This window comes from Oryctolagus cuniculus, chromosome 19 (genome assembly GCF_964237555.1).
Source record: "Oryctolagus cuniculus chromosome 19, mOryCun1.1, whole genome shotgun sequence".
NCBI lineage: Eukaryota > Metazoa > Chordata > Mammalia > Lagomorpha > Leporidae > Oryctolagus > Oryctolagus cuniculus.
In genome coordinates, this window is record NC_091450.1 from 7,504,608 (window position 1) to 7,524,395 (window position 19,788).

The 19,788-nt window shown below is 63.6% G+C and overlaps 4 protein-coding genes across 10 annotated transcripts; 3 read left to right on the top strand and 1 right to left on the bottom strand.

Moving 5' to 3' along the window:
* Positions 1-3,980: 3,980 nt before the first annotated feature.
* CORO1A (coronin 1A) lies at positions 3,981-8,888 on the top strand. Of its 2 annotated transcripts, none has more exons than XM_051847593.2 (11): positions 3,981-4,139; positions 5,493-5,691; positions 6,666-6,788; positions 6,878-7,007; positions 7,089-7,273; positions 7,379-7,498; positions 7,690-7,794; positions 7,871-8,016; positions 8,106-8,163; positions 8,252-8,455; positions 8,667-8,888. In XM_051847593.2, the coding sequence occupies exons 2-11, from the start codon at positions 5,494-5,496 to the stop codon at positions 8,769-8,771; spliced, it is 1,374 nt and encodes a 457-aa protein (XP_051703553.1). In that variant the 5' UTR covers positions 3,981-4,139; position 5,493; the 3' UTR covers positions 8,772-8,888. The 2 variants fall into 2 exon arrangements, with proteins under 2 accessions (XP_051703553.1, XP_051703552.1); XM_051847592.2 differs by having other exon boundaries at positions 3,999-4,139; positions 5,461-5,691.
* A 2,045-nt stretch (positions 8,889-10,933) lies between these two features.
* Positions 10,934-11,888, bottom strand: BOLA2B (bolA family member 2B). Of its 2 annotated transcripts, none has more exons than XM_017342561.3 (3): positions 11,522-11,888; positions 11,325-11,422; positions 10,934-11,072 (listed from the first exon to the last, which is right to left on the bottom strand). In XM_017342561.3, the coding sequence occupies exons 1-3, from the start codon at positions 11,582-11,584 to the stop codon at positions 10,973-10,975; spliced, it is 261 nt and encodes an 86-aa protein (XP_017198050.1). In that variant the 5' UTR covers positions 11,585-11,888; the 3' UTR covers positions 10,934-10,972. The 2 variants fall into 2 exon arrangements, with proteins under 2 accessions (XP_017198050.1, XP_069921001.1); XM_070064900.1 differs by having other exon boundaries at positions 11,325-11,384; positions 11,522-11,718.
* Positions 11,889-12,037: 149 nt separating this feature from the next.
* Positions 12,038-15,766, top strand: SLX1A (SLX1 homolog A, structure-specific endonuclease subunit). 4 transcript variants are annotated; one of them, XM_070064897.1, is made up of 7 exons: positions 12,038-12,225; positions 12,525-12,576; positions 12,672-12,977; positions 14,526-14,653; positions 14,758-14,845; positions 14,925-15,003; positions 15,560-15,766. In XM_070064897.1, exons 1-6 carry the CDS (start codon positions 12,038-12,040, stop codon positions 14,952-14,954), a joined length of 792 nt encoding a protein of 263 aa, XP_069920998.1. In that variant the 3' UTR covers positions 14,955-15,003; positions 15,560-15,766. The 4 variants fall into 4 exon arrangements, with proteins under 4 accessions (XP_069920998.1, XP_069920999.1, XP_069920997.1 ...); XM_070064898.1 differs by having other exon boundaries at positions 15,491-15,626; XM_070064896.1 differs by having other exon boundaries at positions 14,925-15,766.
* Positions 15,767-16,486: 720 nt separating this feature from the next.
* On the top strand, positions 16,487-19,707 carry ST1A8 (cytosolic phenol sulfotransferase SULT1A1). Of its 2 annotated transcripts, none has more exon segments than NM_001082725.2 (8): positions 16,487-16,573; positions 17,606-17,832; positions 17,916-18,041; positions 18,120-18,217; positions 18,624-18,750; positions 18,839-18,933; positions 19,247-19,427; positions 19,519-19,707. In NM_001082725.2, coding segments are annotated over 7 exon segments (888 nt in total). In that variant the 5' UTR covers positions 16,487-16,573; positions 17,606-17,684; the 3' UTR covers positions 19,632-19,707.
* The last annotated feature ends 81 nt before the right edge of the window (positions 19,708-19,788 follow it).

A 19,788-nucleotide genomic window follows, 5' to 3' on the forward strand; every position in this document is an offset into this window, starting at 1 on the left:
GTGTAACTCTGCCTTTCAAATAAATAAATAAAATAAATCTTTTAAAAAATGTATTTATTCATTTATTTGAGAGATCACTAGACAGAAGAGAAAAAGAGCTCCTATCTGCTGGTTTACTCCCTAAATGCCCACACCAGCCAGGGGTGGACCGGGCCAAAGCCAAGGGCTGGCTACTCCATCCAGGTCTCCCATGTTGTTGTCAGGGGCTCAGGCACGTAAGCCATCACCTGCTGCCTCCAGGGTCCGCCTTAGCAGGAAGCTGGAGTGAGGAGCTGGAGCTGGGGGGTTGAATGAAGCCAGGTGCTGCAGTGTGGGTCGTGGGTGTCCTAGCACAGCAAGCACATGCGGCGGTTCTGGGCTCTGCGGCCTGTGTTTCCCATCCGTGATGTCAATTAGAACCAATCGTGTAGAGTGAGCACCATGGGACTCCTTTTTTTTTTTTTTAAGATTTATTTATTTATTTGAAACTCAAAGTTACAGAGAGAAGGAGAGGCAGAGAGAGAGAGAGAGAGAGAGAGAGAAAGAGAGAGAGAGAGAGGTCTTCCATCCGCTGGTTCACTCCCCAATTGGCCGCAACGGCTGGAGTTGAGCCGATCCGAAGCCAGGAGCCAGGAGCTTCTTCCGGGTCTCCCACGCAGGTGCAGGGGCCCAAGGACTTGAACCATCTTCCACTGCTTCCCCAGGCCACAGCAGAGAGCTGGGTGGAAGTGGAGCAGCTGGGACTGGAACCGGCACCCATACAGGATGCTGATGTCATAGCACCAGCCCTTCCCCGTCAAACAGCTTAAACCGCTGTGCCACCAACACCATCCCCAAGAAGTGTTTGACTGTATGTAAATAAAGTTGATTTTTCAAAGGAAATGAACGGGGCTAGCGCTGTGGGTAATGGGCACAGCGAGGACTTCACCCCAACATGTCTGGCCAGCTTAGCCTGAGGATCTGACTCCTTGGAAGGACCTGTGGTCTGGTCTCCCTCCAGGGTGGGGACAGGACAAAGCAAGGAGTCCAAACTCCATCCGGGTCTTCCATGTGGCTGGCAGGAACCCAAGCCCTTAGGCTACCAGCCACTGCCTCCCAGGTGCCTTCGCAGGAAGCTGGGTGGGAAGCAGAGGTGAGACCTAACCCCCAAGCCCTCTATGGGATGCAGGTGTCCCAGAACCGGCTGCACCCCAGCGGCCACCCCTACTGAGAACTTTTCCAGTGGCAAGTGCCAGAAGTCCAGCTCAGACTCACTGCCTTAAAGCGAGAAAAGAATGCATGATGTTGTTCAAAAGAGTTGATGGAAGATGCGGATTATTAAAAATAGTGTGCACGTATCTTCCCTGCGTGGGCATCTGTGTGAGCCTGTTCTGACTGGCTTATCCCACCTGGTGCTGAGACAGCCACTGTGGGCGCCGCGCTGGCCTCCCAGCCGCCTTCCAGGCCCAGTGGTCAGGGAGGTGACTGTGCGATGCCGGAGCAGCAGCAGGAAGGCCAGCTCACGGGAGGCACAGGGAGCCCGGCACCTCCCCGTCTGTGGACACCTGCTTCGCACGGCTTCCCTGCTCTGGCCTCACATCTGCCCCGGGCAGCAGCTCCACGCCGGCCCACCTCTTTCATATATATATATATATATATATATATATATATATATATATATATAAAGATTTATGTATTTATTTATTTATTTGAAAGTCAGAGTTACATAGAGAGAGAAGAAGAGGCAGAGGGGCAGAGGGGGAGAGAGAGAGAGAGAGAGAGAGAGAGAGAGAGAGAGAGAGAGAGGTCTTCCACCCATTGGTTCACTTTCCAATTGGCTGCAACTGCCAGAGCTGCGCCAAACTGAAGCCAGGAGCCAGGAGCCTTTTCCGGGTCTCCCACATGGGTGCAGGGACCCAAGGACTTGGGCCATCTTCCACTGCTTTCCCAGGCCACAGCAGAGAGCTGGATCAGAAGTGGAGCAGCCAGGACTCGAACCAGTGTCCATATGGGATGCCGGCACTGCAGGTGGTGGCTCTACTCACTACGCCACAGCGCTGGCCCTTAGCTATTCTATTCTATTCTATTCTTTGAGAGGCAGGGAGAGAAAGAGTGTATTCCCAGTGTTCCCATCTGCTGGCTCATTCCCCAAATGCCCACAAGAGCCAGGGGCTGGGAACTCCACCCGGATCTCCCACGTGGTGGCCAGGACTCCAGTAGTTGAGCCATCACTCCTCCCAAGGTGTGCATGAGCAGGAAGCTGGGGTCAGGGGCAGGGCCAGGACTCAAACCCAGGCCCAGGCCCCCTGATAGGGGATGCAGGTGTCCCAAGTGGTATCTTAACCCTGGTGCCTAACACCTCTCCCCCAGCCATCATTCCTGTTCCCTCAGGTGGAGACTGAACCTCACTGACCCTGCTCCATCCTGGCCCTTTCTGGCCCACTGTGGCTCAGTAGCAGGCCAATCCAACATCTTTTTTTTTTTTTTAAAGATTTATTTATGGGGTCAGTGCTTTGGCGTAATGGGTAAAGCCCCTCTCCCCCTGCAATGCCGGCATCTCATATGTGCACCGGTTCAAGTCCTGGCTGCTCCACTTCCTCTCTAACTCCGCCTTTCTTATTTATTTCTTAAGATTTATTTATTTACTTACTTACTTACTTGAAAGGCATAGTTACAGATAGAGAGAGGGAGAGATGGAGAGAAAGGTCTTATCCACTAGTTCACTCCCCAAATGGCCACAGTGGCTGGAGCTCTGGCAATCCAAAGCCAGGAGCCAGGAGCTTTTTCCAGGTCTCCCACGTGGGTGCAGGGGCCCAAGCACTTGGGCCATCTTCTTCTGCTTTCCCAGGCCATAGCAGAGAGCTGGATTGGAAGTGGAGCAGCTGGGACTCGAACCGGCGCCCATGTGGGATGTCTGTACTGCCGACAGCGGCTTCACCCACTACACCGCAGCACCAGCCTCCCCACACCCCCCCTTTTTTAAACAATGGCATCATCTGTTGAACCCATCCACATCCACTGCCTCCATGGAACCTCGCAACTTTTTGCAGGGAGCAGGAACAAATCTTATTTATCCCCCATTGACAGATGAGGAAACCGAGATTCAGAGAGGGCTGGCCTCTTGCCCAAGATCACACAGCCAGTCAGCGGGGGAGGTGGGACTTCCGCCAGCCCCTCGCAGCTCCGGAACTTCCTCACTCCGCGGGCTCTGGCCTTATGAGGCCCCGGGCCTGGGCGCTGGCTTAGCCTTTGGAGGTCACCATAAAGCTGACACTTGTCTTCAGAAGTCATGCTTAAAGCTTTGCTCGGGTCATTTTTGGTAACCATCCCCATAACCCTATGAGGCAGGGGCTCCTGTTAGGGAGGGAGAAACAGAGAGGTCAAGGGACCTGCCCAGGTCACTCAGCAGGTGCGCTGGCCTGGAGTCTCTGGAGTAGAACCCTCTCTGGGTTGCCGCCGCCAGGAAGCCCCACTAAATCCAATGACAGGAATGAACTCTCCCCGCGGGAGTTTGGCCTGGAGCTGCTGCCTCTGCTTCTAGCCGGCTGCCAGCGCTCCAGGGGCCCGCGGATGACCCCTTCCAGCAGAATCCCCCACCCCCCTGCCCGGGTAGCTCCCGCCACGCCCAGTGTTTCTGCGGAGCGGGGGTGAGGGGGCAGGGATGCTCCGCGGGAAGACACGAGACCCCCCGCCCCAGCCCGTTCGTCCGTATAGGAGCTGCGCCAAGGACCCAGGGCCCGGGGCCGCGCCAGGCTGTCCGCGCTCCGCTCCGTCCCGTCGGGGCCACAGCCGGGCTGCGGGGCGCGCGCGGCTCTCGAAGGGCGGCCCTCGTCGGGGCCAGGGCCGGGGTGGGCCGGAGCGGGGAAGGCGGCGCGGGGCGTGTGCGCACCTGCGCCGTGCGGGTTCGGTCCCGGCGACCCGGCAGCCGCCGGCGCCCGGCCGGGTGCCCGCAGGCAGGGCGGAGCGCGCGGCGGCCGCGGAGCAGGGCAGGGCCGGCCCCTCCGCGAGCTCCGCCCAAAGGGGCGCTGCCACCCGAGGAGGCGGCGCACGGCTGCTTCTCATTCATTGTCTGACAAGAGCATCCTCCGCCGCCAGCCTCGGCTCCTGCGGCTCCTTCCTCCTCCTCCTCCTCTTCTTCCTCTCCCTCCTCCGTCCGGGGGTCCGCTCACCTCTCGCAGCAGGTAAGGCCGGGCTCCGGGGGGAGCGGGCCGGGCTGGCCGCGGGGACCCAGAGTCACTGCCCCGGGCCACCTGTGGGGCAGGCGAGAGCGTGGGCGCCGCGGGCTGTCAGGCGGCCTGGCCCTGCGGGGGGACGGGGCCCTGGGCGCTCTGGGCAGGTGCGGGTGAGGGAGCTCCGCGGCCAGCATGGAGGTGGGGGGGGGGCGCAGCAGGAGCGGGGGTCCGGGCAGATGCGGCGCCCGAGTCTCTGCGGGTGGGGGTGGGGGGCAGGGTGGGGTGAGCCGAGCAGCTGCCCTGAGCCTGACGACAGGAAGGGGTTGCGAGCAAAACAAGACAAGACCAAGTTCCCCTTTCCGTGGTTTCCGGGCCTGGTACCTGCGGTGGGGGAGGAGGCAGGGTGGGTCGATGGTTTCCTGTCCCCCACCTCTGATGTGGGGCTCCCTCTCCCCAGACCCCGGCTGCCCACCTGTCCTACAGGCTGGGTCCCCATCACACAAGCGCCTCACCTCCTTTCTGGCCAAGCAGGTCCACAGGCTTCTTTGGGGGTGCCTGGGGGGCAGGGGGGGTTCGAGCCGGAAGCAGGAAGAGGCCAGACCCCAAGCAGGCTAGTATGGGCATGGCTAGGGAGGTGGGCACGTGCCCTTGCAAGGTGGCACACGAGGGAGCCCTGGGCACCAGGATCTGCCCAGGGCTTCGCTTGCCCCCCTGCCCCCCTCGCTGGACCTCAGGGAAGTGGCGTCCGCCTCTCCCTCCCTGTGTGCAGTTCCGATGGGGGTGCATATGGCACTCATGGGCACCTGCTTTTTTTCTGAGCGGAGGCGGGAAGAGGAGGTGTGGGGAGGAGATACTGGGACCCAAGCCATCGCCTGATTCTGGCGCCCAGAGACCTACGGGGGAAGCCATCATGCTGCCGCGTTCCCTCCTGGGCAGGCCCACGCTCCACTTCCCGAGTGTCCAGCTGGGTGGTGGCAGGCCAGCCCTGCCCCTGCCCCACAGGCGTGTGGGCGTGAGGGCCGTGGGCTCTGATGCTGCAGTGAGAGAGACCCCCTCACCCCCACCCCATGGCCTGGGCCAATGCCCCCACACCGGAGCCATTCCGGAGGAAGGCCCCACAGCTTTCCGTCAGTCAGCAAACTGGGGGAGCCCTGGGGGCTGCCACCCCCAGCCCTGCTGAGGCTGCGGGTGCAGGATGGAGAGGGTGGTTTGAGTGGCTGTGGTGGGAGCAGCAGGTGGCTCGCTGGTCAGGCAGGAGCGAGGAGGGGCGGGGGAAGGCCCACATGGGGGGTGATGCTGGGACCCTAAAATCCAGACTGGGTATCCCCAGGGGAGACAGGCTCTCGGCCCCTGTGCCCGCAGAATGAGCCGGCAGGTGGTCCGCTCCAGCAAGTTCCGCCACGTGTTTGGACAGCCGGCCAAGGCCGACCAGTGCTATGAGGACGTGCGTGTCTCCCAGACCACCTGGGACAGTGGCTTCTGTGCCGTCAACCCCAAGTTCCTGGCCCTGATCTGTGAGGCCAGCGGGGGCGGGGCCTTCCTGGTGCTGCCCCTCTGCAAGGTGAGCCCCCTGGGGGGCCTGGGACCGTGGCTCCCCTACCTCGGGGCGCCTCTGTGGGTTGGACGAGGTGACTGTCACCAAGCCTTCCCAGGCTGTGGTGGTGCCCCCTGTGGAGCTGAGCTGGGCCAGAGGAGCTCCTGGGGCGGGGACAGGACAGTGCAGGGAGGGCTGCGGGCCCAGCGCCGGGGCTCCCAGGCCTCACTCAGCCTGGGGGGCTCTTTCTCCCCTTGGAAGCTCAGGGAGGGTGGGCTGGGGGCCGGGGGGGCCCAGCAGTGTTCTCAGGGCTGAGCCAGCTCTACCCCCAGCTCAGCTGTTGCCAGCGGCCCGTGGCCTTGTTGTGTTGACTGCCACCCCCCACCCCCCGGCACAGTCCTGTGCTCTTTGGAGGGCAAGACAGGAAGGGAGGGGGGCCCTAAATTGTTACCTTAAAAGGGCCGATGGCAGCCAAGAGGAGAGGAAGTGGTTGTCGGGGTGAGCTGGGCCCGCGCCCCGCACGGCTCCCCCCACAGGAAGCCCTGCTGAGGCAGCAGGCCCCGGAAGAGGCCATTTCCCAACCTCTGCTCCAGCCTGGGGCCTCTTTCCCTTTGCCAGTTCCCACCCCTGCAGCCCCCCCCCCCCCCAAATTGCCACCCCTTCCCCGGCAAGCCCCAGCCCTACTGGGGTTCAGGGCCCCGGCTGGGAGTGTTCATGCAAGCCTCCCACAGGGAAGCTGGGGTGGGGGTGGGGACCCTCAGGGCACAGACAAGACAGGGAGATGGGCAGAGCTGGGCCAGGCTGTCCCGGGCTGTGCCGCGTGTGTCCAGCCTTCCTGGAGTTTGCCCAGGAGCCCCTGGGAAGGGGGCAACGAGCTGGGCCCACTGTGGGGGGGAGAGGGCAGGCACCACAGACCCCTGCTGGGCTTCTCTGAGGGGTGGAGGGGCGGGGCGGGGCTTCCAGGGCAAAGGCACCTGTCCAAGGCCCCGCCCGCCCTGTAGACTGGACGTGTGGACAAGAACGCGCCCACGGTCTGCGGCCACACTGCCCCTGTGCTGGACATCGCCTGGTGCCCACATAATGACAACGTCATCGCCAGCGGCTCTGAGGACTGCACCGTCATGGTGAGCGCCGCTGGGTACGCGCCCGAGGGGGCTGCAGGGTGGGATCCGATATTCGGAGCCCCGAGGACTCACCGGCCCCTTCTCGGCAGGTGTGGGAGATCCCTGATGGGGGCCTGACGCTGCCCCTGCGGGAGCCCGTGGTCACCCTGGAGGGCCACACCAAGCGTGTGGGCATCGTGGCCTGGCACCCCACGGCTCAGAACGTGCTGCTCAGCGCAGGTGCGTGGGGGGGGGGCGGGGGAGCGTCCCCGCGTGCCTGAGGGCGGGGCCTCAGGCGTCTGACACTCAGGGATCACGCAGGTTGTGACAACGTGATCCTGGTGTGGGATGTGGGCACGGGGGCGGCCGTGCTGACGCTGGGCTCGGATGTGCACCCGGACACCGTCTACAGCGTCGACTGGAGCCGCGACGGCGCCCTCATCTGCACCTCGTGCCGCGACAAGCGCCTGCGCATCATCGAGCCCCGCAAAGGCACTGTCGTGGTGGTGAGCGGCTGGGAAGGCCGGCCCCCGCCCCCGAGGCCTTTACCCCTCCTTCCCGCCGTGCACCGAGCTCCCGGCTGCAGCCCCAACCTCCTCCCTTGCCCCTAGGAGAAGGACCGGCCCCACGAAGGCACCCGGCCCGTGCACGCCGTGTTCGTGTCTGACGGCAAGATCCTGACCACAGGCTTCAGCCGCATGAGCGAGCGGCAGGTGGCGCTGTGGGACACGGTGCGTGCTGAGCTGGGGAGCAGAGGGGCCCCGGGGCCTGAGGCTGGAAGTTAGGTCCCTGCCCTGCCGCGTGCCGTGGCTGGATGGTCAGGGTCCTCAGGTGGGGGTTTCTGGCAGCTGGGCCGGCGGCGGCGGCTGTGTGTGTGCGTGTGCGTGCGTGTGACCATTCACCCACACCTCCCCATCTGCAGAAGCACCTGGAGGAGCCGCTGTCCCTGCAGGAACTGGACACCAGCAGCGGCGTCCTGCTGCCCTTCTTTGACCCCGACACCAACATCGTCTACCTCTGTGGCAAGGTGGCCCCCTGCCAGGGGCGGGGACAGGGCGGCGGGTAGGAGGAGCTGGTGCTGACCCTGCCCCGCCCCCCCGCAGGGTGACAGCTCTATCCGCTACTTCGAGATCACGTCTGAGGCCCCGTTCCTGCACTACCTCTCCATGTTCAGCTCCAAGGAGTCCCAGCGCGGCATGGGCTACATGCCCAAGCGGGGCCTGGAGGTGAACAAGTGTGAGATCGCCAGGTGACTGCCCCCAGGCCCTGCTGAGCCCCACGGCCCCGCCCGCCCGCCCGCCCAGGCTGTGTGCATGGCTCACCCTCCTGCCTCCACAGGTTCTACAAGCTGCACGAGCGCAAGTGTGAGCCCATTGCCATGACGGTGCCTAGGAAGGTGAGGCTGCACGCCCTCCCTCAGGCTGCCCCCCGCGGGGAGCTGCCGCCTGAGCCCTGTCTTAACCAAGCCTTGATCTCGCCCGCAGTCGGACCTGTTCCAGGAGGACCTGTACCCACCCACGGCGGGGCCCGACCCCGCCCTCACCGCTGAGGAGTGGCTGGCGGGTCGGGATGCCGGGCCCCTCCTCATCTCTCTCAAGGATGGCTACGTGCCCCCAAAGAGCCGGGAGCTGTGTGTCAACCGGGGCCTGAGTGTCTCGCGCAGGAAGGCCACGTCGGAGACCAGCTCTGTGAGCGGCAGATGGGGCTGGGCGGGGCAGGGCCAGAGGCCCAGGGGGAGGACCCCGGGTCGGGGATCATTGGGGGCCACGCACGGGTGAGGGTTCCGGGCATACAGGCCTGCAGCTCCCGGCTGGACAAAAGGGCCCAGCGAGCACCGGCGGGGGGGGGGGCGGGAGCCCAGGGAGGCGCCGGGCCTGACTGCGGTGCTGGGGCCCCCAGGACGTGATATCCCGGCTGGAGGAGGAGCTGAGGAAGCTGCAGACGGTGGTGCAGGAGCTACAGAAGCGCGTGGACAGGCTGGAAGACACAGTCCAGGCCAAGTAGAGCCCACGGGGCCGTCAGCCGGGGCCAGGCGCTCACGCCCCACCCCCACCCCACCCCCGCTGCCCACTCTGCAGTGGATGAGAAAAAAAAATAATAAAATGGCTTTATTTTCTGGTACGGTTCAGATTCCGCTGACGGCCCTGCCGCTGAACTTCCCCTCTGATGAGACCCTTGGCCCCGACGCCTATGTGGGCTGGCGGGTTTGGAGCCATGACAGGCCCCAGCTTGGGGGGGCTCAAAAACCCGAAATCGACTCCCAAATCCGCCTCTTGCAGTGAATGAAACCCTTGTGCATGCCACAGCCACACGGCGGCTTGTGGGGAAGCACACGGGGGCTTGTTGAAGGGCAGGTCCTGGGTGCAGCGGGGTCCCGCCCAGGCCTGGCCTCTGGGACGGGGACTTGGCAGTGGGTTCCGATGCCACAGGCAGAGGCTTTACCTGCTGCACCACAGCACTGGCCTGTGTCTTTTTTTTTTTTTTTTTAAGATTTATTTATTTTGAAGGTAGAAATAGAAGGAGAAAGAGACAGATATCTTCCATCCGCTGGTTCACTCCCCAAATGGCCACAATGGCCAGGGCTAGGCCAGACCGAAGCCAAGAACATCATCCGGGTCTCCCATGTGGGTGGCAGGGGTGCAAGCACTTGGGCCATCTTCCGCTACTTTCCCAGGTGCATCAGCAGGGAGCTGGCTCGGAGGTGGAGCAGCCGGGACTTGAAACGGTGCCCATATGGGATGCCGGCACTGCAGACAGGGGCTTAAGCCGCTGCGCTCCAGCACTGTCCTGCTCTGCACCAGCGACCCCTGAGCCGGGAGGGTGTCTTGGCCATAGCAGGGCTTGGTTCCCGGTGTCCCCTACCACGCAGGGGCCACTAAAAGCCTCATCCCCAGCCCCCTCCTCTTTGGTCATGGAATACTCCCGGGGTGGAAAACGGCACAGCACCAGGCAGCCCCTGCCTGCCCACCCGGGCCTCGCCCTCAGTGCAAGCCCGTGACACTCAAGTGAGTAGCGTCTCTGCAGGACACAGGGGGGCGGGGGCGCCACCACAGCTCTGAAAGCTCGGGGGACCCAGTCAGGGCTCTGGGCCTCTCCTGCACCTTCTGGGGTCCTTGGGAGTAGATCCAGCCCCTGGTTCTCCTGGCCCAGGGGGGCTACAGAAAGCTCAGGAAGTGACCCCTGTGTCACTGAACCCAATGGGTCAGTCACCACCATGGTGCCCACCTTTCCCCACCCCTCCTGTCTCTGATGGCCTTGGAAACACCGGGCACCAGCTTGCAATTCTGCACTTCCACAGAGCCCTGGTCCCAACCAGGCGACCTGCTCCGACCCTCTTGGGTCTTAGGGGCTCTGCAGAGCGCTACCAACCCCAACACCCTGGGGCTAAGGCTGACACAGGGGGCTAGTGCTGTGGTAGAGGGCAAAGCTGCTCCCTGCAGCGCCGGCATCCCGTACGGCTGCTCCACTTCCCATCCAGCTCCCTGCTGATGCACCTGGGAAAGCAGCGGAAGATGGCCCAAGTGCTTGGGCCCCTGCACCCACGTGGGAGACCTGGAAGAAACTGCTGGCTCCTGGCTTCAGCCTGGCCCAGCCTTGGCCATTACAGCCATTTGGAGAGTGAACCAGGGAATGGAATCTCTCTCTCTCTCTGTAATCCTGACTTATGAAACTGACACAGAGGCATCACCTGTTCCAGCTGCGACTCAGGTCAGCCTTATTTTCTTGCTCTAATCCTCTCTCTCGCCCCTACCCACACCCCCATTCCTGAACACGCCTGGTGTCTCCAGGGACAGCGGTGGCCACATCAACCCGGGGCTGTTGGGTTCCTGGACTTCTCACGGTGGCCCAGAAAACACCTGCATTCTGGGTGCGGGAGGGGCCCCCGCCTGGGTACCACATCCTGAGGTCCACTGTGTGGGACTCCACCTTGAGCCCCTGGTGCTGGGGTGACGCTGGGCAGAGGGAGAGGTTTGGTTTATCCTGAAGCCCTGAGCACTTTGGCATTTGTGCATGTTGCTGGTTGGTAGGGGGCGCTGCGGGGGTCTGGTGGGTAAGGGCAGTATCGATCCCTAGGGGTCTACAGAGAATTGCAGGGAAGGTAAAACCACCCACAGTGGCCAGGCCCTAGACCCTCCCCCACACACCACACGGACACGGAAGCCAGCCCTGATCCATAATTTAATAGCTGTGCAGGTCCTGGTCCCTCATTTCGGCTGCTCCCGGGCCCACTGCTCTGGGGTCAGAGTTTTCTGCTCAAACGCGTGGATGTGCGGGAGCTCTTCCGCTAGGCACTCGTTCACCAGCCTGGGGCGAGAGACGCGGTTAGGAAACGCTGCCTGGAAGCTGGCCCCGAAGCCAGGGTGACCCCGGGATCCCAGTCCCAAGCACGCGAGGGCCCTGGCGGGCAGAGCTGCAGCCGAGACGCTGCAACCGGAGCCAGAGTCGGGATGCTCGGGGTCCCGGGCCCCGCCGCGGCCGTAGGGGAGTTAGGACGGGAGGGATGCGGGGACGGCCAGCAGCTGAGCCCGCGCTGGAAAGGTGCCCCCGGGGTCTCACCGGTGTCTCTGAAGCAATGGCTTCCCCTCGAACTTGGTAGACACCACCAGGACTCGGAAGCTGGTGGCGCAACGGTTCAGAGTCGTGTCCTCCACCTCCTACCGGGCAGAAGAACGTGGCTGGTGCCGAACCCGCCCCACTCCCCCGCCCCGATGCCTCTTCCCCGCCACCGGGTGGACTCAGGTGTCTCGACTCACCACGTGCTCCGCCTCCAGGTCGCGCTGTAGCTTCTCTCGGAGGTAGTGGGAGCTCAGCTCCATTGCCGCAGCCCAGAGCGGGCGACAGCCCAGCGGGGACGGAACCCCACCTCCTAGCAGCCACCAGGCCTTCCGCCTTTACTGCAGCCACTTCCGCTGAGGCATCTACTTCCGCCCTTACGAAGCCTCCTTGAAGGCGGGACTTCCGCCCTTCCTAAGGCGTCCGTGAAGGCGGGACTTCCACCTTCCAGCGATTCCGGCTTTCCAACAGTCAAGGATTTCCGCGCTTACCATCAACCAGCCAATAGAAATCTGCGTTAAGAACGGCCTCTGCCGAGGCTGGCGCTAATTGGTTGGCGCTCGGACTGAGCGCCGGTTGGGACCTCTACTCCAGCCAGGAGGGGGTGCGCGAACCTGCCTTGAGGTGGCCTCCCGGGTGCCCCGCGATCGCCCCCAAGCGCCTTCTCCGAAACGAGCATCTTGCCGTCCCGCCACGTGGCCCTTCCTGGGCTCATCATGAGCGCCGTGGGGGACGCGGCGAAGCCGGGGCGCTTCCTCGGCGTCTACCTGCTCTATTGCTTGAACCCTCGGCATCGGGGCCGCGTGTACGTGGGCTTCACTGTCAACCCTGCGCGTCGGGTCCAGCAGCATAACGCGGGCCGCAGAAAAGGCGGGGCCTGGCGCACCAGCGGGCGAGGGCCCTGGTAAGGCGGCGGGGCCGGGAGGAAGGCTTCCCGGAGAAGGCGGGCCCGGCCGGGTGACAGACAGGGCAGGCGGGGGCGGGAGTCTGACGACCCGAGTCGGGGTCCGTAGACGCGGGGGATGGAGCAGGGGCGGGGCTTGACGCTGACAGGTGCAGGGGGCGGCGCCTGCTTGGGGAGTGCGCCGCCTAGTGGCTGGGCTTGGAGGCCGGCGTGAGGACCCGAGGCGAGTCCCCAGCGAGGGGCTTCGGCCGCGCACCGGGCGGAGGGCTCACGGGCCGTACCCTGGTTCCCCTCCGCAGGGAGATGGTGCTCATCGTGCACGGCTTCCCGTCTTCGGTGGCTGCGCTCCGGGTAAGAAACAGGGCGGGAGGCAGGGGGCGGGCAAGGTGCGGGGGTCGCCCCGCACCCCGGGGCCCCCCTGACCCGCCGCTGCTCCCCGCCCGCAGTTCGAGTGGGCCTGGCAGCACCCGCACGCCTCGCGCCGCCTGGCGCACGTGGGCCCCCGCCTGCGCGGCGAGGCCGCCTTCGCCTTCCACCTGCGCGTGCTGGCGCACATGCTGCGGGCGCCGCCCTGGGCGCGCCTCCCGCTCACGCTGCGCTGGCTGCGCCCCGACTTCCAGCGTGACCTGTGCCCACCGCCGCCGCCGCACGTGCCGCTGGCCTTCGGGCCGCCGCCGCCCCGCGCCGGGGCCCCGAGGCGCCGCGCCGACATGGAGCCTGGCACCTGCACCCTGTGCTGCGGAGCGCTGCAGGTGAGGTGAGGCCGTCCGGGGTGGAGCGCGAGGACTTTGCCCACCCCACCCCCAGCAGGCAACCTGGTGCCAGCGGTGAGACGGGGACACAGCAGCACCTGCGCAGGCCCGGTCCCCAGCCCACAGGTGTGACTGCGAGCCTGACTTCTATTCCCCCTTTCTTGTGCCCGGCCCCTACCCCCTCCTGGTACTTACTGTTTGAGACATTTTCATCATCTTAATTAATCGCCTGTACTGACCCCCAAGAGGGCACAGATCCATCCCCTGGTTCACTCACCAATGCCTGCAACAGCTGGGGCTGCACCAAATCGGAGCCGGGAGCCAGGAACTCCCTCTGGGTCTCCCAAGTGTGTGGCAAGGGACCAAAGCGCCCGACCTATCACCTGCTGCCCGCGAGGGTGCGCATGAGCAGGAAGCTGGAATCGGAAGTGGAGCTGGGACTGTAACCCGGCACTCGGACACGGGATGGAGCCCTCGCCAGCAGCGACTTAACTGCCGGCCCCAATCGCGTTCTTGTCCACTTCTGTAGAGCCGGAGTCAGCACAGAACAGATGGCCCATGAATATTTAATAAGGTAACAGATGGGGGCCTGGCTTCTGCTGGGTTCTCAGTGTAAGCTGGGCCTCTGCCACGCAGAGTAAGGAATCCAGGTGGGCTGTCCAACTGTCACTACCACTGCCGCGTGCGCAAGCCTGGCCAGTGTGGTCCCCGTGGGCAAGTATGTCAGCCTTGAGTAGAATGGAGGGAGTTAGTAGACCCCCCCTGGGGGTGGGGTGGGGTGGGGCAGCCGCCTGCCCTCTGCTCCCGCACACCCCTGCCTCACTCTCCCCAGGCTGCACCGAGCTCACCTCCTCCAGGGAGAGCCTCCCTGCCTGACTTTGGACCTCAATCCAAGAGTAAAGGCAAAGGCTGAGTGGGGGAGGGGCGCACTTTGCCTCCACGGGGTTCTGTCATTGCAGACAGGCATACAGAATAAAACTGATGAGGTTTGTGAGCTGGAAGACCACGCCTGTGTGAGCTCATGCCCCCACCTGCCAATCAGGCTAACTGACCACTCCCCTTTGGAAGTGGCTTAAAGGCTGGGGACGACTCAGTGGGCCCCTGCTGCCCCCCGCCTTCTGGGCCTGCAGCCTCGGGCCACCCACCCCCCGCCCCACGGTGCCCAGCCTGTGTGCTCCTCCACGTGGCCGGCTTCTGGTGCTCGGTCTGAATCCCCTCTTAGGGCCCTCACTCTCCTATGCATTTCTCCCACTAAATAGAAAGCTTAAAACTTAACATGCTGCCTGGTTTATTGTGCTAGTATTCAGAATTCTCCCCTGAATACGAGGCAAGAGCCCACAGGGCTTCTTAACATTTCGGATTATTGATCAGCAAACCAGTAACAGTGAGTTTCTCAGGACCGTGCCTCAGTCTCCCTGTCTGTAAAACACAGTGTAGTGTGTGCCTCTCAGGACTGTGTCTGACGTCAGAAAACGGCGTCCGGTTCACAAGAACGCCCAGGATTAGCCACATTGTCACTCCTGCCTTCCCTGCTTGCCCCTCCCGCAGGAAGACCAGGGCCCCCTGCGCTGCCCGCACCCCAGCTGCCGCCTGCGGGCGCACGTGATCTGCCTGGCGGAAGAGTTTCTTCGGGAAGAGCCGGGACAGCTTCTGCCGCTGGAGGGGCAGTGCCCCAGGTGAGCCCGTCCCTCCCCGCAGGCCAGGCCTCAGCTTGGCTCCCGGACCTGGCGGGAGGGGGCTGGGATGCCGGACCCTGGCCCACTGCCTCCACCCTTGCCAGCTGCAAGAACTCACTGCTCTGGGGAGACCTGGTCTGGCTGTGCCGGACAGGCGCAGAAGAGGAAGACGAGGACTCGGAAACAGAGGAGGTGAGAGGCGGCTTGGTCCCGGCCACCTCCCTGCCTCGTCCGTCCGTTGGGCTGCCTTTGACTTACTCTGTATCCGCAGGAACACTGGACAGACTTGCTGGAGACCTGATCCTCCGCAGCTGCGGCCCTCCCCTCCCCCTCCCGCGCATCCCACGCAGGTCTGGGCGGTTTTTATTCGAGTGCCATAAACAGCCTGAGTTAAGGGCCATTCCAGTGTGTGCGGGGTGGGCGGGGCACGAGCCGTGCGCAGCCTGTCTGCTGCAAGCTCAAAGTTCTCCGGAGATTTGGGCAGCTTGCTGACTCAGCCTGCCCTGCCTGGGTCTCCCACGTGGCCGCAGGGGCCCCAGTACTTGGGCCATCTGCCCCTGTTTTCCCAGGGCTTTAGCTGGGAGCAGAGCAGCAGGGGCTTGAACTGGGGCTCATATGGCTCATGGGATGCCTGCCATGCCCCTACGCAGGACCCGACCCTTGGACTTAAAGGGCAAAGGCGTCGTCTTCCTCCGTGGGGTCCTGTGGCTCTCCCAGCCCCCTTTAGCCCTAAAGCAAAGCAGCTCTGCAGGATGCCCCACGAGGCCCTGCGGGAGCCATGACGCCGGGCTCCTTGTTCTTGAGCTGCCTCAAAAAAGGCCTTTCTCCCGGGGGCAGCGCTGTGGCGCAGTGGGTAAAGCCACCACCTACAGGCGCCGGTTTGAGTCCCAGCTGCTCCACTTCCAGTCCAGCTCTCTGCTGTGGCCTGAGAAAGCGGTGGAAGATGGCCTAAGTCTTTGGGCCCCTGCACCTGCGTGGGAGACCCGGAAGAACCTCCTGGCTCCTGATCGGTGCAGCTCTGGCCATTGTGGTCATCTGAGAGTGAACCAGTGGATGGAAGACTTCTCTGTCTCTGCAACTCTGCCTTTCAAATAAATAAATCTCGTTTTAAAAGATTTTCCTTCCTTGCTGTACCCCACCCCCCTGCCCACCCACACGCCTCTGGCCTTGCCTCAAGATCACAGCCACGCCAGGGCTGCCTGGGGCCTGAAGCCTTGGAGTCTTGGAGGCTGGCCCGGAGCCAGCAGGAGGGCGAGTGCCTGGCCATGACTACCTCCCCCACCCCCCACTCCACCCCTGACCAGTGCTGGTTTTACTTTTCGAGCTGTAACCCGGCCTGCTCTGCGGGATGGAGTCTGCAGGGGCGGGGAGGAAGCCAGATTGCAGCTCAAATAAAACCACCCCTCATGGGGCACCTTCGCCTATTTTTTTTAAATCTTCGTATTACTTGTAAGACAGACCGACAGAGAGGTCTGTCGGTTCACTCCCCAGTGCCTGGTCCAAGCAGGGTGCTGGGGGCTCCATCTGGGTCTCCCATGGCGGTGGCAGGGCCCCAACTCCGGGAGCCGTCGCTGCCGCCTCCCAGGGTGCACGTCAGCAGGAAGCCAGAGTCAGAAGTGGAGCCAGGACTTGAACCCTGGGCACTCCAGTGTGGCACGCGGGCGTCTTAACCCCTGCCGCCTCGTTTTTCCACTGTGGAATCCACACCTGGGCTTGAGGACGGGTCGCAGCACACTCCAGCTTAGGTGCTGGAGAGGGAAGAGGCCCAGCCCCACCTCCAGAGCCCGCCCTTCTGGGTGGACAGCTCGGTCCCTCCCACTTCGTTCCTACAAAGCCCTCAGCTGGGAGAGCAGCTGGGCGCTCCTGCCCCGCTAAGCCAGAGCCACAGAGGTGGTGCCTCGGCCAGGACCCACCGAGCAGGTCAGTGCTGGGGGGGGTGGGGGTGGGGGTGGGGGGAGGGCTGGGCCGGGTCGGCCGCCCTTGCCTTGCTCAGCCCCGGGCTGCAGCACACAGGATGTGGAGGACAGCGCCTGTCGGGCCGTCTGGCTCCTGGTCGACTCTGCTGTACCTCTAACGTCCCTGTTCCAAGTCCAAGAGGCCTGAATCCCCTCCCCTGCTGCTTCCTCACCACTTCTGTTCACACCGCCAGCCTCTGACCCCTAAAACGAACTCAGCTGCTCAACTGCTCATGTTTGTTCAGGAGCCAAGACAGCATTCCGCTGGCCAAGCCACATCGGCCCAAGGCCTGGGAAGCTTCTGCGTGAGGGGCCCAGGGTACCGTAAAAAAAAAAAAAAAAGGGAGGGGGGTGAGAGGAACCCTTGGGGGTGTGCTGGGAGCTGTTGCAGGAAGTGACAGATCTCCAGGGAGGGCAGTTGGGATCAGCACCTAGAACTCCAGGCCCTGCCCAAGAGAGGGCTTTAACTGGCACTGGGTGTGGCTGAGCACCGGGCTTCACACTGGACTTTGCAAAGCTCTGCAGTTAGGCCAGTGGTGCGGCCGGGGTCAGGAGCCCTGGCCTGGAGCAGACTTGGCTCGGGATCCCAGCCTTGTGAGCCTGGGCAAGTCCCTCCATTTCTGGGAGATGCAGTGTCCCTACCCCCCCCCCCCTTTTCTTAAGTAATACTGCTACTTCAAACACTGCCGGAGGGGCAGGCACCGTGGCTCGGCAGCCACCACTTGGGATGCCGGCCTCCATGTCAGAGTGCCGGTTCCAGTCCCAGAGGCTTTGCTCTGTTCGATTCCGCTCCCGGCCAGTGGGCCTGGAAAGCCAGCGGCTGATGGCTCAAGTGCTTGGGCTCCTGCCCTCCACCTGGGAAACCTGGGAGGAGCTCCCAGCTTTGGCTTGGCCCAGCCCTGGCTGTCGCAGCCATTTGCTGGAAGATCTTTTTTTTTTTTTTTTCCTGTCACTCTGCCTTTCAAATAAATAATCGTCTCACACCCACTGGAAGCAGCATCCTTACGTTCAAAGTGAAAGGTATGGCTGTGACTGACTGAGGGGAGTGAGCGGGCTCTGGCCTCCCACAGGGCAGCATGGAGCTCATCCAGGACACGTCCCGCCCACCGCTGGAGTACGTGAAGGGGGTCCCGCTCATCAAGTACTTTGCTGAGGCGATGGGGCCACTGCAAAGCTTCAAGGCCCGGCCCGATGACCTGCTCATCAGCACCTACCCCAAGTCCGGTAGGTGGGGAGGCCCACCCGCCCGCTCCTGGCCAGCACCGGCAGGCCCTTAGCCCTGCTCGCCTCTTTCCTGCCCCCTGCAGGCACTACCTGGGTGAGCGAGATACTGGATATGATCTACCAGGCCGGTGACCAACAGAAGTGTCTCCGGGCCCCCATCTACATCCGGGTGCCCTTCCTTGAGTTCAAGGCCCCAGGAGCCCCCTCAGGTGTGCAGGGGGGCATGTGGAGGGGAGAGGCCGGACTGGGGCTACAGGGTGTGACACATTCCTCTGTCCGTGGGCTAGGTATGGAGACCCTGAAAGATACACCGTCCCCGCGGCTCCTCAAGACGCACCTGCCACTGGCTCTGCTCCCTCAGACTCTCCTGGACCAGAAGGTCAAGGTGAGGCCCCGGGCTAGCCCAGCCTCGGTCCTGTTCTGGAAGGAAGGGCTCCTGTGGGGTCAGAGGGGCAGTGAAGGGCACCCCTGCCTGCAAGTGGGAGAGAGCGGAGGCCGGTGCTCATGGGGACCCAGCAGCCGGATCCGAATCTGGCTGTGAGGAGGCCACTGATGGGGACTGAATTTGGTGCAAAACATGGACTGGGGGCAGCCAGGACCGCGGCATCAGAGCAGGGTGGCACCCCCCCCCCCACCACCTCGCCAGCACCCCGGTTGTCTGCTTCCTCCTCTCCAAGCCGAGACCACTTCCCTCTCCAGGACGCCAGGCGGGCGGGGAGCCCAGGAGCACGCAGGGCATGCGCAGGGCGTGGGGTGGCAGCTCTGGAGGTACAGGCCGCCTCTCCCTGCAGGTGGTCTACGTTGCCCGCAACGCGAAGGATGTGGCCGTCTCCTACTACAATTTCTACCACATGGCCAGGGTGCACCCTGAGCCTGGCACCTGGGACAGCTTCCTGGAAAAGTTCATGGCCGGGAAAGGTGGGCCCGAGTCTGGACAGGGAGGGCGGCGCAGAGGGGACACCGGAACTCCAGCCAACTCCGGGCCTCTGCTTCCGCCGCCCCCCAGTGTCCTACGGCTCCTGGTACCAGCACGTGCGGGAGTGGTGGGAGCTGAGCCGCACCCACCCCGTCCTCTACCTCTTCTTTGAGGACATGAAGGAGGTGAGACCACTTGCCATGGCTTCCCTCCACGTCACTCTCGGGGAGGCTCCCAACCCCGCCCTCCTGGCCCAGGACACTGGCTGCAGGTGCCTCCAGGTGCCTGGTTGGCCCCATGCCCTCTGCTGCCACTGCCCAGGGTGTGCCAGGCCCTGGGGCCACAGCTGTGAAAGCGGCTGTCACCACCCTCGCCTGCGAGGGGCCCACAGGGCGGGGAGCTGTGAGTCGGGGAGCACAATCCGAAGCTCCTGAGCCAAGCGGCCAGATCCCCTGGGAGCTGGGGCCCCCACTGCAGAGTCCACCCCCACTGCTCTAGAACCCCAAGAGGGAGATCAAGAAGATCCTGGAGTTCCTGGGGCGCTCCCTGCCGGAGGAGACGGTGGACCGCATCGCCCACTGCACGTCTTTCAAGGAGATGAAGAAGAACCCCATGACCAACTACAGCACCATCCCCGAAAACATCATGGACCACAACGTCTCCCCCTTCATGCGCAGAGGTGGGGGCCCCGCGGGCTGGGCGTCTGGGAGGGAGCAGCCGCCCGGCCCGCCCGGAGCCACTGGCCTCAGCCCTGCTTCCTCCCGCACCAGGCGTGGCAGGGGACTGGAAGACCACCTTCACCGTGGCCCAGAACGAGCGCTTCGAGGCCGACTACGCCGAGAAGATGGCGGGCTGCGAGCTCACCTTCCGTTCAGAGCTGTGAGGGGGGCGGGGGCGCGCAGGGAGCCTTGTGAGACAGGCCCAAGGTGAGGCCTCGCGAATAAACCATGCCCTGGCGCGTGAGCCCCTGGGAGCCAGCGGGCTGGTGGCTCCCTGCTGGGGAAGCAGAGGGGCTGGGGCCGGAGGAGTCAGGTCCAGGA

Coding starts and splice junctions, on each gene's coding strand:
- CORO1A (XM_051847593.2), top strand. CDS start 5,494: ATGAGCCGGCAGGTGGTCCGCTCCAGCAAGTTCCGCCACGTGTTTGGA. Junction 7,274..7,378: donor GCAAAGGCACTGTCGTGGTG/GTGAGCGGCTGG, acceptor CCTTGCCCCTAG/GAGAAGGACCGGCCCCACGA. Junction 8,456..8,666: donor CCACGTCGGAGACCAGCTCT/GTGAGCGGCAGA, acceptor TGGGGCCCCCAG/GACGTGATATCCCGGCTGGA.
- SLX1A (XM_070064896.1), top strand. CDS start 12,038: ATGAGCGCCGTGGGGGACGCGGCGAAGCCGGGGCGCTTCCTCGGCGTC. Junction 12,226..12,524: donor ACCAGCGGGCGAGGGCCCTG/GTAAGGCGGCGG, acceptor TCCCCTCCGCAG/GGAGATGGTGCTCATCGTGC. Junction 14,846..14,924: donor AGGACTCGGAAACAGAGGAG/GTGAGAGGCGGC, acceptor CTGTATCCGCAG/GAACACTGGACAGACTTGCT.
- BOLA2B (XM_017342561.3), bottom strand. CDS start 11,584: ATGGAGCTGAGCTCCCACTACCTCCGAGAGAAGCTACAGCGCGACCTG. Junction 11,423..11,521: donor ACCTGGAGGCGGAGCACGTG/GTGAGTCGAGAC, acceptor TCTGCCCGGTAG/GAGGTGGAGGACACGACTCT. Junction 11,073..11,324: donor CCATTGCTTCAGAGACACCG/GTGAGACCCCGG, acceptor CTCTCGCCCCAG/GCTGGTGAACGAGTGCCTAG.